Source organism: Alexandromys fortis, unplaced genomic scaffold (assembly GCF_014885135.2).
Source record: "Alexandromys fortis isolate MF-2015 unplaced genomic scaffold, M_Fortis_MF-2015_v1.1 scaffold_8_9099976_23576923, whole genome shotgun sequence".
NCBI lineage: Eukaryota > Metazoa > Chordata > Mammalia > Rodentia > Cricetidae > Alexandromys > Alexandromys fortis.
This window is the reverse complement of record NW_026067899.1, coordinates 9141853-9156657: the sequence shown is the minus strand read 5'-3', so window position 1 is coordinate 9156657 and position 14805 is coordinate 9141853. Positions and strand designations below refer to the sequence as shown.

Here is a 14805-nt window from a genome sequence, read left to right as displayed (position 1 = left end):
CCCCTTCGGAAACAGAGGGGTTTGCAGGTGCACAAGGAGACCGATGCGGTTTGGGGTTCACTCTGGCAGGAACCCTTGAATTTTGGCCCCGAGCATGACCTGTGATCTTGTTGGCATCTCTCCTCCCACCCACCCTTCTGAAGCCAAGTGAGGGTGCCGCGTGTGTTCCACGGGTGATTGTCCCCGACCTCCATGGCTCAGCGCCTGGGTCTCAGTAGGACGCTCCACAGATCTAAGGGAGAAGACTGTGCGGAGGACCGGACGTTTCTTCACCTGCTAACTTGGCCCCGTGGCTTCTGCCTAATGGCAGCTCCTGGTTGCCTCCAAGAAATCTGGGTCAGTTTAGGGGAAGAGTTTGGTGAAACAGCACCCACAACCCGAGCCAGGGGCCGGGGAGGTGCAAAGCTGGGTGCACTCACCTTCATGGTCGGGCAGCTCCTCTGAACTGAGCTCCGGTGTTTGAACGCAGGCAGAAATTACCGCGCGGAGACGGACGTCCTGCGCCGCTGCTCTGCAAGCAGTTGCCCTGCGCTCGCCGCCAAGTTTCGGCCCGAGTTAAACATTAGTTAGCGCCAGGCGGGCTCAGTGAAAAGGCTTCGGCGTGCAGAGCGGGCGCAGGGCAGCGGACCGAGTGTGGAAGAAACACTGGGCGAGCCAGGGAGTGGCAGGCAGGACGTCTGTGAGTGGGGAACGCCGCGGAGGACAGCGATCCTCCTTTCCTGAAAGGGACATTGCGTATTGGGGTTTAACTGCTGCTTCCTTGCGGGGACGAATGAGGAAATCGAGGTCCAAGAAGGCATGGGGTTTGGCAGATTCACAGTTCACTGCAGAAACCGACCACTACTTCTCTTTCTTTTAGAGGTGTGTCATTCTGAGAGGAGCTGGGTACCCCGCGCTGTCTGGCGGGCAAAGGGCAAGAAAGGGTGATTGTTCACTTTTGAATGACACTTCAGCCTGAATATCTGCATTAATCCTCCCCAGGGAATTTCCACTAATTTTGCAGCGTCTTCTAATCAAGACACAAAAAAATAACACTTACATAGAAGTTACTTAAGCACGGCTCTATAGTTTATTGTGTTATTTTACAGGGAGGAGGATTGTGCAGGGGGACATTAAGTCACTCCACCAAGTGACTCCTCCGTGAAGTTATGAAGCTTCAATTAAGAATGCAGGACACTGCTAGAATACCAAAATCACTTGACTTTAGGTCCTCCGTGTCTCCACAACGTAAAGGAAATGCATTTCTTTATGAATCGCCATCTGTGGCAGGCCATACAAATGGACTAAGGTACGCCAATTGTCCCCTTCATTATGTCTCCCGACTGCCCCGTCTGTTTCCACCTCTCTCTCCCAACACCCGAAGAACTTGAATCAATACTTACTGGGGTCTTGAGCTGGAACTGAAGAGGCTGTCTAAAAAGGCCTCTAGGTAACAGTATAAGATGGACGCCTTGCTGTCCATTGCTCTCAGCACTTGGGGCACTTAGAATAGTGGGGGGCAGTTACAGCAGTAATAACTATGTCAGTCAGCTCTGGGCTGCTCTAAGGGCCATTGGATCGCATCTACAGAATAGATCATCTTGTTTTCTGGGGTAAACCTTCCATTGCTTCCATACTCGATGCACATTTTGAGAGACTTTCATGTGTCAGGCTTTTGATGGTGTTTTTAATAAATCCTTAGTCATTCAACTGGTCAACACATTAACCACCACTCGAGTTGGCATAGATCTTCCACCCCATCACTCTTTCCCCACACAGAATAAAAAAGCAGATGTACCACTCAAGGTTCTGGGTCTTGGGAAGATTTCTTGAGTAGAGCTTTGATATTAGCAGTTATCCTCAAAGAGCTGTGATAGTTTTCTTTGCTAAAAAAAGATGCCTCTCCCCTCCACTGTTCGTTGGTTGCAGGGTGCTCTCCACAAAGCCACTGAAGGAAAGTGAGACACTAACCCGCTGGGAGAAGGCACAGCAGAAACCAAGTTCTCTGCACCAGTGTTTGTTTATATCTTGTGGCATCCGGTGGGCTTGTCTCTTCTGCGACACATGCCATTTCTATCTAGTGGTCTAAGGTGTATGCCCATGCCCACTCCATCACTTAGAAGATCAGGCAAAAAAAAAAAAACAAAACAAAACAAAACAAAACAAAACAAAAAAAAAACTCAATTCATCGTGGAGAACCCGTTTTTGTAGCTGGCGATTATCTGTTAAAGTGAATCTTCTAAAGGTTCTCATTTGGATTTAGGTACTCTGCACGTTAAATGATGAGAATTTAATCCAACGTGATTCATATCTTTATAAAAATGGGAAAATAGAGGCACTCACAGAGGGAAATGGCATAGAGAGAGAGAGAGAGAGAGAGAGGGACGATGGTCACCTATAAGCCACAGAGGCCTAGAGCAGATAGATATTTCCCTTACAATAAGGAATCTTTGGTGTAGTTCCCCTTGAGTTCAGACTTCTAGCTCCCAGACTTCTAGCTCAGGGAACACACCACGATTGATGTAACCATCAAGCTTGTGGTAGCTCGTCATAGTAGCTCTAGAAAACGGATGCACGTGACATTTCATTGCAACCTCATGGTTAGTATTTAATACTCCAGAAAGGTCTAAGTATACCCCTTTTCATAGGGGACCCCAAATTTTATATGTACTGAGCAAAGCTTGGGAGAGTATTTAAATTATGTACAGTGACAGCATCCTGGGTCAGAATCATTTCTTGAAAAGATCTATTTCCATCCAGGGATTGTGAATTTTTAAGTCTGGAAACTTCCTAATAGACTGATGACCATGTGACCCCAAATTTTATATGTACTGAGCAAAGCTTGGGAGAGTATTTAAATTATGTACAGTGACAGCATCCTGGGTCAGAATCGTTTCTTGAAAAGATCTATTTCCATCCAGGGATTGTGAATTTTTAAGTCTGGAAACTTCCTAATAGACTGATGACCATGACCCAAAGAGTTTCTGCAAAACTCTTGTTGAAATATAATTGGTATCAGGCTAGTGTTAACAGTTGGGGCATTTAGGAAGTGGTTAAGATGTTGGGGCACTGCCCTCATGAATATGGATGTGAGGCCATTACTGTGGGAGTAGGTTAGAGGCTGCTATGAATGGACTAATCATAAAAGAGGGTGGGAGGTTCTGCCCTCTTCCCTGCTTCTACTCTCACCATGGGATGCCCTCCACCATTCTCTTGAAGAACTAAAGTTCCTCCCTTTTGTCCTTCTCCTCCATCCTGTGTCTTGTGTAAGCTATTTCCCATAAAACATTCCAGTCCTCAGAAATGACTAGGGGTAAAAGTAACAGAGTAGCCACCTGTAAAGTACAGATAATGGCAGAATGTCCCCACCCTGAGGTCAGCTGATAAGAAAACTTGACAAGCAACAGGCAAGGTTTGAAAATAAAATTTGTGAAAAGTCCCTAGGCTTTTCAATCAGGATTGAACTCATTACCCCACACCCTGCTTATGTAACTTTTCTGCTTTCTGCCTTTAATAATGCTCTCTAGAAGAGTTGTGTACCTCCTCTCCTCTCCCTGCTGCGCTGACAAGGTCCCTGCCAACTTGTACTGATACATGATAATAAACCTTGCTTTTGCATTTTGGTGAGTCGGTCTCCCTGGTGGTCTTTTGGGGTCCCCATGGACGGGACATAACACTGTGACACAGCAAGAAGGCCTTCATCACTCCTTAGTGTCCAGAACTGTAAGACAAATAAATTTCTGAAGCTTATAATTTCCCAGTCTGCAATATTCTAGTATAGTAGTACATTTCTGCCTGGTGTAGAAGGTTCTTCTGTTTGTGTCTTGCTTTCATTGGTTAATGAATAAAGAAACTGCTTTGGGCCTGATAGGGCAGAACTTAGGTAGGCAGAGAAGACGGAGCTGGATGCTGGGAAGAAGGGCAGAGTGGGAGAAGCCATGGATCTTATACCTGAGATGGACGCTGGTTAGAATCTTGCCAGTAAGCCACAGTCACATGGCAATACACTGATTAATAAAAATGGGTTAAATTAAGATGTAAGAATTAGCCAATAAGAAACTAGAGTTAATGGGCCAAGCCGTGTTTTAACGAATACAGTTTCTGTGTGATTTTTTTGGGTGTGAGCTAGCTGGGTGGCCGGGACAAACAAAGGGCTCCTCTCCTTGTAACATCTGCCTATTAGGACTCTGATTACTTCTGATTGCTTGAGTCAATCCCTGAATTAAAATGTTATCATATATTGACTCCATTGTTAAGTACCTCATTACTAAGGTGTAGACATCTCCTAAGATCTACTCTTAGCAGCTGGTCTCCAAAGTGACATGATTGTGTGTTGCAAGGATACTGCTTGTTTGTCCCAGCCGTCCAATCCCAAAATAATCACACATGAACTGTATTAATTAAATCACTGCTTGGCCCGTTAGCTCTAACTGCTTATTGACTAACTCCTACATCTTAATTTAACCCATTTCTATTAATCTGTATATTGCCACGTGGCAGTGGCTTACCAGCAGTTTCAGCACATCTATCTCCGGCAGCAGATCCGTGGCATCTCCTTACTGTACCTTCTTCCTCCCAGCATTCTGTTTAGTTTTCCCTGCCTAGCTCTATTCCCCTATAGCTCTTCTGTAGGCCCAGAGCAGTTCCTTTATTCGTTAACCAATCAAAGCAACACATAGACAGCAGAACCTCCCATACCAACCGTGGTTCTGTGGCAGGTGTCTATTTCATGGAGGCATGGCTTCAAAGAGGAATGTAAGATTCCAATCTTTCCTTATAGATTTTGCTCTCTAGGAACAAGGAAAGCAGTTTAATTGTGCCCCAGTGCTCACCACTGTGATCTCAGCCTCATCATAGGGCAAATATTGGGCATGGGTTTAATTCTTCAAAAATTGTGAACCAACAAAAGCTTTTCTATTTTAAATTTTAATATCTCAAGTAGTTTGCTATTGTGACAGAAAGCTGCATACAATCATAATGGTTCCCATTTATCACCATTATTATTATATGTCAGACACTCCGGAACACCACACCGTCCATGCAACTATTATGGTAATGGCTTCTGTGAAGAACCTGAGTCTTGGAGTTGAGGTTACCTAGAATAAACAGCAAAGCAGCTGTAAAAACAGAAGAAATAATTGCTGTAGGTTTTTTTTTTTTTTCCTTTAATGCCTTGCCTCTCTGTGGCTGAGCCCAAGAGGTACAGGGGCAAAAGAAAATGTATAACAGACAATGGTATTTGCATACGGATAGCTCCCAAGGGGATGGGCGGGAGTACAAATAGAAATGAACCAAATAAACAGCACAAACCAAGTTAGGGCTTATTGTTTACTAAACAGTCTCCTTAAGGAGAGTGGAAATGTCTCGCCTATTCCCTCACCTGTCTCTGCCATTCTTCTCCACTGCTTGAAAAGTTGCTGGGGCCCGTCAGGAGTGGCTGTCATTGAATGAAAGGAAAATAAATGAGTATCAACCTCATATTCTTCTGTGTGCTCTTAGGGTGGGAACTGGACGTAATAGGAAAAAAGAGTGGGAAGGGTGTCTGGCTGCAGGAGGAAGGGGAAAAGTGATGGATGGGTCAGAACACAGGGGCTGTGGGACACCTATTGCTCCTTACTGGACAGTTGCTTTCCTCCAAGCAGGGAACGCCATGGTTCATCCCTGAGAAATAGATCCTGATGCTCATGCTCAGGCCACATAGCAGATCTCCCGTGGCTCTCAGATCAAAGCTCACCTCTCCCTGGTAACCTTCAAGTGCTCAGTAAACACCTGTTGAGCCAGCCACAAGCCAGTCTCTGGGGACCTTTGTGCTCTTCTTTTGATGGTGCCCTTTGGAGAGTGTGTGGGCTCTTTAATTTGAAGGACTTGCTTACTTCAATCTCTGCCTTAAGAAATAATTATATGGCTCATGAGAAAATATATTAAATCCTTAGAATCGGGTTCTTCAAAGTGGCTGTAGCTCTGAGGCCAGCTGTTCCCTTGTGTTGTCTGGGCTGCAAACATGTGGGGGATGTGCTGATGTGGGAGATGTTTATGGGGTGTTTATGGATTGGTGTTAGGGCTCAGGTGGTAGGGATGGTATGGTTCCTAGGATTTAGGGAGAGAAATAGCAAGGATTAGCGAAAGAGTGCTGGAGCCGGGGACCAAACTTGATTAAAAACTAACCAACCAACCAAATGAACAAACAAACAAAAAAATCCTCATTATTATTTTCTTTTTGAAAATGCAGTCTCAACATGTACATATGATTCCAGTATGACCACTCCAATGACTCTAGATCAGCAGAGTATTTTTTGGTAAACTGGTTCCACATACATGACAGAAATACTGTTATTCATTCCAGGAGAACGAGCCTCTGAAGTGTTAGTGCTGAGACTCAATATGTACAAAAACCGTATCTGACAACGAGACCCCAGACTTACAACCTTTCCTAGAAATTTATCCAGAATAGTGAGTGAGGGGTCATCAAGTGGTCTTTGACCTCTGCTTCCAACCCAGGAGGTATCGGAAAAGATCCCACATGCTCTTCACATCAATCCTATAGATGTTTTTTCTAGCTGGCCTGCTTCCTGTTTCCCTGTGCCAACAGGCTCCATGGGAAAGACCTCAGCCTTTCTCATTCTTAGTAGAAAGTTTTCACACTCCCCTGCCTGCCTTCGAGTGCTGCCAAGTCCCATGTGAGGAGGGATGATTCCCCTGTGACAATCTTACTGAATTTATTCATTTTTTTCCAAAATAATTATTTATTTATTATGTATACAATATTCTGTCTGTGTATGTCTGCAGGCCAGAAGAGGGCATCAGACCTCATTCCAGATGGTTGTGAGCCACCATGTGGTTGCCGGGAATTGAACTCAGGACCTTTGGAAGAGCAGGCAATGCTCTTAACCACTGAGCCATCCCTCCAGCCCCCTGTGTTTGTTTTCTTTTTTTTTTTTTTTTTAATAGTTATTTATTATGTATACAATATTCTGTCTGTGTGTATGTCTGCAGGCCAGAAGAGGGCATCAGACCTCATTCCAGATGGTTGTGAGCCACCATGTGGTTGCCGGGAATTGAACTCAGGACCTTTGGAAGAGCAGGCAATGCTCTTAACCACTGAACCATCTCTCTAACCCGTTACTGAATTTATTTATTTTTTTAGTTTTTCGAAACAGGGTTTCGTACTGAATTTATTAAAAGCATATTATTGATTAAGCCAAGAAGGTAAAAAATAATAACAATAAAAATCCATGTCCTGGTCAATACTTTTGAAGCTTTCATTAGAGATGATGTTTTTGTCTTTATAGTAAAGACTTTCTGTCACATCCACCATCATACCAGCCTGAATGCATTCACAGGTGAACTAAAACTGACCCCAAGGGAAACTGGAAGACCTCCCGTACTCGCTAAAGAGCTCCTGTGCCAGGCAGTGTACCAGTCTCCAAACGAGTCAGGCATGATCCCATTAAGGGTTTACAAGCCAACTTACAACTGTAATTTACCCTAGGTTAGCAGGCAAAAACTCAGGACCAAACACCAGAAATAGCCAGGCTTTGCTGGTCTTCCTGAAGGCTTTTCTAGGGGTGGGGAACTGGGAGGTCATGGTGTTTATTCTAAATGAGGTAGTCTTTCTGGATCCTTCCTCTACCTGCCTCACCTCCTGTTTCCCTCCCAGCTCTTGCTATCTCTTTTCCAATCTTCCTCCCAAGCTGAAGATTCTCTGTTGTAATACTTTATCTTCTCTAAAATCACGGCATCTTTCTCTGTTTTTATATTATCAAATTGCATCTTTTGTGGCAATCCAGCCTGAAGGAGGTAGATCGGACTGAGCACGCGTTTTGTCAGAGCCCTTGCGGCTCTGAGGCCCTTCTTGACTCTTAAACCCGGTGCCAAACACACCCCGCACAAACTTCCTTCTCTGCCCTGAGTGTATTTTATGGAATTCCTCTGTGGACTTTCTATCTTATCTTGCTTTCCCAGTAGGACAGTCAAGCTTTATCAATGTCTTTATTTAAAAAAAAAAAAAAAAAAAAAAAGTCACCGGAGCTGGGCTGAGGTAACTGCAACCACTACTGCAACCACTGTTGTCTACACGGAGCGACAGCTGCCTCCTCCAGTGCCTCACCACGCCACCTGGAAGGCATCGAAGTGAAGAAAGTAAAAGAGTTTACAGTCAGACAAGCTTGGCTCTGGCGCCCAGCAATTATCTGCCCCTGGCTTTTAAGTTTTACAACCCAGTTCCCAGAGCTGTGGAGGTATAATGATCCCTGAGTCATCGCAGTGCGACCCCGGGTTTGACATTCCTCCGTGTACCAGTCCTTTCTCCGGGTAACTCTTTGGCTGGTATCTCTCTTCTAGATTACAAGCCCCAGATGGTCCCTACCTGGGTGACTCAGAGGGCTATCAAGTGCACCTTAATCATGACCGGGACAAATTCCCCACTCATCAGATGTGAACCTTTCCAAGAATGTGCCCGCTTGAGGAAAAGAACCACCAGCACACTGCCCAAGCCGGAAACACGGCAGGTCTCCTTCAGAGACGGCGCTGGACCCCACACACGGACCTCTTTAATGTCTCTCTGCTGCATCCTTCTATCCTTCGCCTTGACTCGGGCCTTCCTATTCCCCAGGCTTGATCAGTGCCCAGCCTCTTCTGACTGGCCCGTCTTCCTGCCATTGCCCCACAAGGCAGCCTCTGTTACCTCCCTGCTTAAAGCTAGTGTCACACTCTGCAGCAGGATAAAGGTTGCTCAGATCCCGTGAGCTATTGTCTGCCAAGTGTGCACAGAGCTTGTCCCCAACCTCTACATTCTTCTCTGCCTCCTCCATCTGTCTGTCTCTGTCTCTCTCTGTCTCTCTCTTTCTCTGTGTGTGTGTGTGTGTGTGTGTGTGTGTCCCTCTCCTTCCTCCTTTCCCCCCTCCCTTCCTTTGAGACAGGGTCACATGCAACTCATGTTCTCCTGAAAACTTCCTAATTAGTGAAGCTGGCCCTAAACGCCAGATCCTTTTGCTTCCACCCTCCAGCTTCTTGGATTAAGTCCTGTGTGTGCACAGCTTAAGCTACTTGCATTTCCTAGAACTGAAATGCAGCCCCTCTCCCCTTTGCTTCAGAACTTTAAAGTACAATGTCTCCCCTACCTGCTATGAATTTTGTTTTCTTTGCCATTAGTAGACATCCAGGGGTCAGAAGTCACGCCCTTTAAGAAGCTGTGTCACAATAGGGTGCTTCACCTCACTGTCTCCAGAGAGCCTTGTGCCAGAATAAAAACACACACACCAACAGCAGAGTATCCCTTACTGTCTAAAGTAGCAGTACAATATTAATAAAATGATGCCCGAGACTCATGCTAGCAATGTTCTAGACCCAAGCTCATTGTATGTATGGTGCTCAGTTTTGACCACTAGCTTGACTAGATTAAGAAAGACCTAAGGGTGCCCATTGAGGTGTCTCTGGTGGTTTAACAAAAGAGAAGATTCATCTTGAATGTGAATGGCATCATGCCACGGGCTGGGGTTCCAGAATGAAAAAAAAAATCAACAACAGGAAATGGAGACAGCCAGACTGTCAGCTTAGTCCCAGCATTTCCTCCATCCACACCCCCCCCCCACTTCCTGATCTCCCCGAAGCTGAGCAAGATTCTGTCACCAAAGCTGCAAGCCATTCCTGCCGCTTGCTGTGTCTTCCTTGGCACTACAGACTCTCCAGAAGCACCAGCAGAATACACCTCCCCACTCAAGTTGCTTTTGGTCAGGGATTTGGTCATAGCCCTGAGAAGTCATTAATCCAGTGTTATCGCCTTACATCTGTGCTGTAGGTGAGACTGTCTTCTCTACTTTTGACAAGAGGAAATTGGGTCACAGAGAGGCAGCTGCCCTCCCCCGCATTCTTCAAGTGGCACCTGGACCCACAAGGCTTGATCTAAAGCACACAGAATTATTTGCTATGCATTTTTGTCTGTTTACTGACGTATATTTGAAATAACGATTGGAACATACTGACCTGCTTATTAAGAGTCTCCAGGCTCACTGAATGAATAAATGCTGACTCACTGTGTCTCTCCTTCCCAAAGGGGAGGGACTGGGTCTTATTCAGTTTCTTCTCAGCATGGGGTACATTATAAAAAGGATAAGCCCATCTCTCTGCCTAGTTTCATTGGTAGTAGAGATCAACCTGTTCAAAGATTTGGAAGGTTTGCCCGTGCCCTCTTCCCAGTCTTGGCATTGGCTGTAGCACACCATCTACACTGGACTCTGAGTTTTCAGTGTGTCAAAAGAACATCTGGTTAGCTGCTACTTCACAGCTGGAAAAACAAGTTTCTCTGGAGCCAAACAATTCCATACTGGAGAAAAACAGGGAGGAAACCTTTTGCCTCCCACGGGTATGTGGGTGGAGGGCTGCAGCATCAAGTTCCTGGAATTCCTTGGAAAAAGATAACACAAAGGATTATCACACCATGTGGTGATATTGGTGGAGGTTATGGACTCAGAAATGACTGAGATGCTGAAAACTACAAACCCACAGGCTAAAAATAATGGCAGGAGATTTTGAAGAGGGAAAGACAGGTGGATCAACATTGCGGAGTGCTGATGGGCAGCGCGTGAATGGGATTCCCTTAAGAGGATGGAAGACAGATGCGTACAGGGGAGAGGAACGGACATCAGGCCTTAATTTAACAGGATACAAGACTGCTTCAACAGTAGCAAAAGCTTATAAAAGGGAGTCCTTGATTCCATGTGATCCAGGCGGAGAGGAGGGGAAACTCCGCTAGTGGCAGTGTGTCTGGGGAGGGGAAGGAGGTGGCACATGCATTGTGTATTTTTCTCTTCTAAATGAACACCTAAAACTCTCAGTACATCTGAAAATGATTATGCTCTTTCTATAGGAGACATTGGATGGTTTGAGGCAGTGAAATACACATGCCAGACTTGGGTGGTCAGTCTGGTTTATCTAGTTACCCGCATTGGAGAATCCTGTTGGTTAACAGGCAGGTTGGTCCCAAGGCCTCATGAATGGGAGGTGAGGTGTTTTATATGTGTATAGCATTAATGGGTATCCTTAGGGAGGAAAGGGCTTATGGGAGATACCCTTTCCAATCATACCATGCATGTTCATCTTTCTTGCCTAGGAAGAATGCTGGGTTTTACTCTGTTCTCAGCATGTGGCCTAGAACACGGCACAGTATAAAAACGTTAAACCCATATTTATTTATGGGTGTTCCCTTTTTGAGCAAGGTGGGTTTCTTCTGGCTTCTCTTTGTTAAATTTCCTTCTCAGAATTTTTAGGATCTTAGAAGGCATGTATAAACAGAAGAAGCCTGGTGATTTAAAGGTACCTTTATTGCTAAACGTGTAGTATGACATATCAATATTATTCATGGAAGGTATAAACGAGGAGAGGTTTTTGTCTATGGAATTCTGGGTATTCAAGGTATAGTTATAAAACTTTGGTCCCTTGGAGGCCTCTACTCTCAGTTCTAGTCTAGTTGTCTCCTCAGAGGCTCAAGGGCACTGCACTCTCACAACTGTTCTTGAAGTGTCAGGCTCTCTTGGACGTGTAGTTGCTTTGATAGGAGTAATCAAGGCTTTCTTATTTTCAAAGAAAGTGACATCTAACCACCAGGATTGGCAAAGTTCTCAGGGCCAAGTCTGTAAACTTGCCCTTTCTTTCCTATGAAGATTCCGAGTTTCCCGTACTCATTACGGCTGATAGACAGTTTTCAGACAGTTTGCCTCCTTAGCATCTTGAAAGGCATTGATTAGTAAATAGGTCATTTATACTTAGTGGTTTCTCTTTGAAGTTTTATTTAGTTTCAAATAAAGTTCCCTTGAAACTGTACACAATCTTTCAGACAGTTTGTTTATTCAAAGAAACTTTGAAGTCTGTCCAAACTGTTTCACTGTTTGTACTGTAAAACAAATGAGTCTTTATTGTTTTAGCAAAAATCATAAGCATATAGAGTCATAGTTCTGAGTCTCCCTTATAACCACTCATCCCTGTGAAAGCTCCTTGCTGTGGCACGGCGAATACTTCTGACTAAACATTTAATAGAATGGATGCTTTGTGGATGCTGCTTGCTTTGAGCATCCATTAATGACTGGGTTCCCATTGCTAATCTCTACTGAAAAGGGGGGGGGAGGAAAAATATGTATAAAGGATACATTTGAATCATAAGAAACTGCTCCTCCATCAACACCTTTGACCTACTAAAATGAACAGTTAATATAGAACAACTACCGTGTCTAAGGTTTATTCGTAAGGCAACACATTTTACAATAGGTCAAATATAAATATAACATTACAATCATGGCATAGTAAAGTTAAGAAGTTTGAAAGTTATTTTAATATTTCTTTAAAATGTGGTGATGAACCAGTGATGAATTGGCTTGCTTACACTTTCAAAGGTTTATTCCATTATCATCATGGTGAGACACAGTGGTGTGCCGGCAGACATGGTGCTGGAGAAGTAGCTGAATGCCCTACATCTTGGCTTGCAGGTGACAGGAAGTAGTCTGTCTCACTGAGTGTGGCTTGAGCATATATGAGACCTCAAAGCCTGCCTTCACAGTGACATACTTCCTCCAATAAGGCCACACCCCCTAATAGTGCCACTCTCTTTGGGGGCCACTTTCTTTCAAACCACCACAAAAACCAACAAGGTAGAGAATAATAGAGGAAAACACCCAACAACCTCCTCTGGCATCCTCACGTGCTTGCTTCAGCACATGGTGTATGGATGATCACACGCACCCGCACATACATGTGCACCCACACACGCACATCTGTACTCCCCATATCCCCCCCACAAATCCATATACTACACATACACGCACACCATACCACACACAACATGTTTTAAATTTGTGTGCTGCTCTGTACACGAATGAAATAGCATACAAATTAATAAATGTGATTGATAATCATTGTAATTAACTGTTATAATGAGAATTTGAAGTAATGAAGCATTTTGAGGTTATGGCTGCTGTCCAAAAGTCGTCTCCTCGTTTTATATTTGGGTCTCAGGTTCATTAATTATTCACAACTCGGAATTAACCAAAACAGTTAACACTCTCTTTCAGCTACCATTCCTCTAATAAACAGTCTTAATAAAGGAACTAATTAGTATCTGGGGCAGCACAAACATGAGGAGGGACCTAACAGTATCACTCATTCCAGAGTAAATCTCATTTCTTTTGGAAAGGAAAAGTAAAATCAATACTGTGGAATGTCTGCATTTGCCCAGAAAGATATGACTTCACTATTGACATTATCAATGTCAGGCAAGGGCCCTTGATCTTTTTAGAGATAAGCACCTTAGGATGCCTGGTGGCCTCATTACTAGATATTTTCCTTCAAAGTGTTGAAGGTTTTTTTTTTTTTTTTTAAATGGATGAGTTGTTCTTTAGGGCTGTGATAAGACCCAGTTGTCTTTACTGGGGATTGACATTTGCAATAGTTTCCCCATGGAGCTTTATAGGATGGTCTTGGCCTACATCAGTTGTTGGAATGCTTTCTTTTAGGTACAGGATACCTAGAGCTGGTACCTTTAGGAGAAACTTAACCTTTCTGGAATCTAACCTCCAGTGTATTTTCCCTCCAGCTGCCAGAGTTGGCCCTTCTACTTTTCAGTCTACGGTGTTACTTAGGATTGACACTTCCAGGTCCCTGAGCTGAACTCCTGGCCTTTAGACCCTCATCTGGTGTGGGGGCAATGGTCTGTATTCTGTCAATTATATTTTAAATAAATGCTGATTGGTCAGTAGCCAGGCAGGTAGTATAGGTGGGACAACCAGACAGGAAGTAGAGGTGGGTAATGAGAACAGGAGAATTCTGGTAAGAGGAAAGCTTTGTTTGCAGTCCTGACCCAGCCATAGAAGAAGCAAGATGTAACTGCCAGGCCAAATAAGGTACTGAGCCACTTGGCTTGCATAAAGAAGAATAATGGGCTAATATATGTTATAAGAGTTAATAAGAAGCCTGAGCTAATGCACCAATCGGTTTATAACTAATGTAGACCTCTGTGTGATTTCTTTGGGACGTAAAGACTGCTGGAACCGGGCAGGACAGAAACCCCGACAACACTCATCCACCTCATCCTCTGCGTCCATCATTTCTCTGTGCTTTGCTGAGAAAGGTGTTCTTCAAAAAGAGAGCTGTGATTTCCTGCCTTCTAATCTCTTGCATATGTTTGCATTTAAGTTCCTTTGCAGAATTACTCCATCTCCTCACCGTCCCCACTTCTTGCTTCTTGTGTACAATCATTTATCCTCACTCTTATCTCACTTAGGACTCTCTTTCAGAAAGCTCCCCAGCCATACCTTCAAATTCCAGCAGAGCTAACCCTACTCATTCTAAAGCCTTTGCTTATATATTGCTCCCCAGAATCCGTTTCCCTGGTAACTTCACCTTTTTATTCCCATATTTGCACTGCCTTTCTGCTTAGTCAAAACTTACCCACTCTGCTAACCTCTGGACGAAGGATCCCCCAGTCTGTTTGAATCACTAGTATATTTCCAGCAGACACCACCTACTGCAGAATAGATACTAAATATATTCATGCCTAATGAATGAATGGATAGACAAGCACAGAGACACACAACTATGTTTTAGGTAAAGCTTCTATCTTCCAAGATTATGCGGCCTGTTTTACTTTTGGTATGTTATAAAACTGTGAAGAATTAAAAAAAATTCTTTTAATTAGATCTGGGTTCATGTCCCAGTTTTACAATTTACAAGCTGTCAATTTAGGTAATTTATTCAATCTTCCTAATCTTGTTGCATGAATCAGCATAGAAACAAAAGATATATATGTATGTGTGTGTGTATATATATATATATGTATATACC

General features: G+C 44.0%; 2 protein-coding genes across 2 annotated transcripts in view; one reads left to right on the top strand and one right to left on the bottom strand.

Moving 5' to 3' along the window:
* Positions 1–810, bottom strand: part of Dpp4 (dipeptidyl peptidase 4) — a 74151-nt gene extending 73341 nt beyond the window's left edge. The window contains 1 exon segment of the mRNA XM_050122450.1: positions 420–810. Coding sequence (XP_049978407.1) covers positions 420–425 — 6 coding nt within the window. The 5' untranslated portion in view covers positions 426–810.
* The window catches only part of Gca (grancalcin), a 325199-nt gene that overhangs the window by 59375 nt on the left and 251019 nt on the right, over positions 1–14805 (top strand). The gene's annotated exons all lie outside the window — the stretch shown is intronic.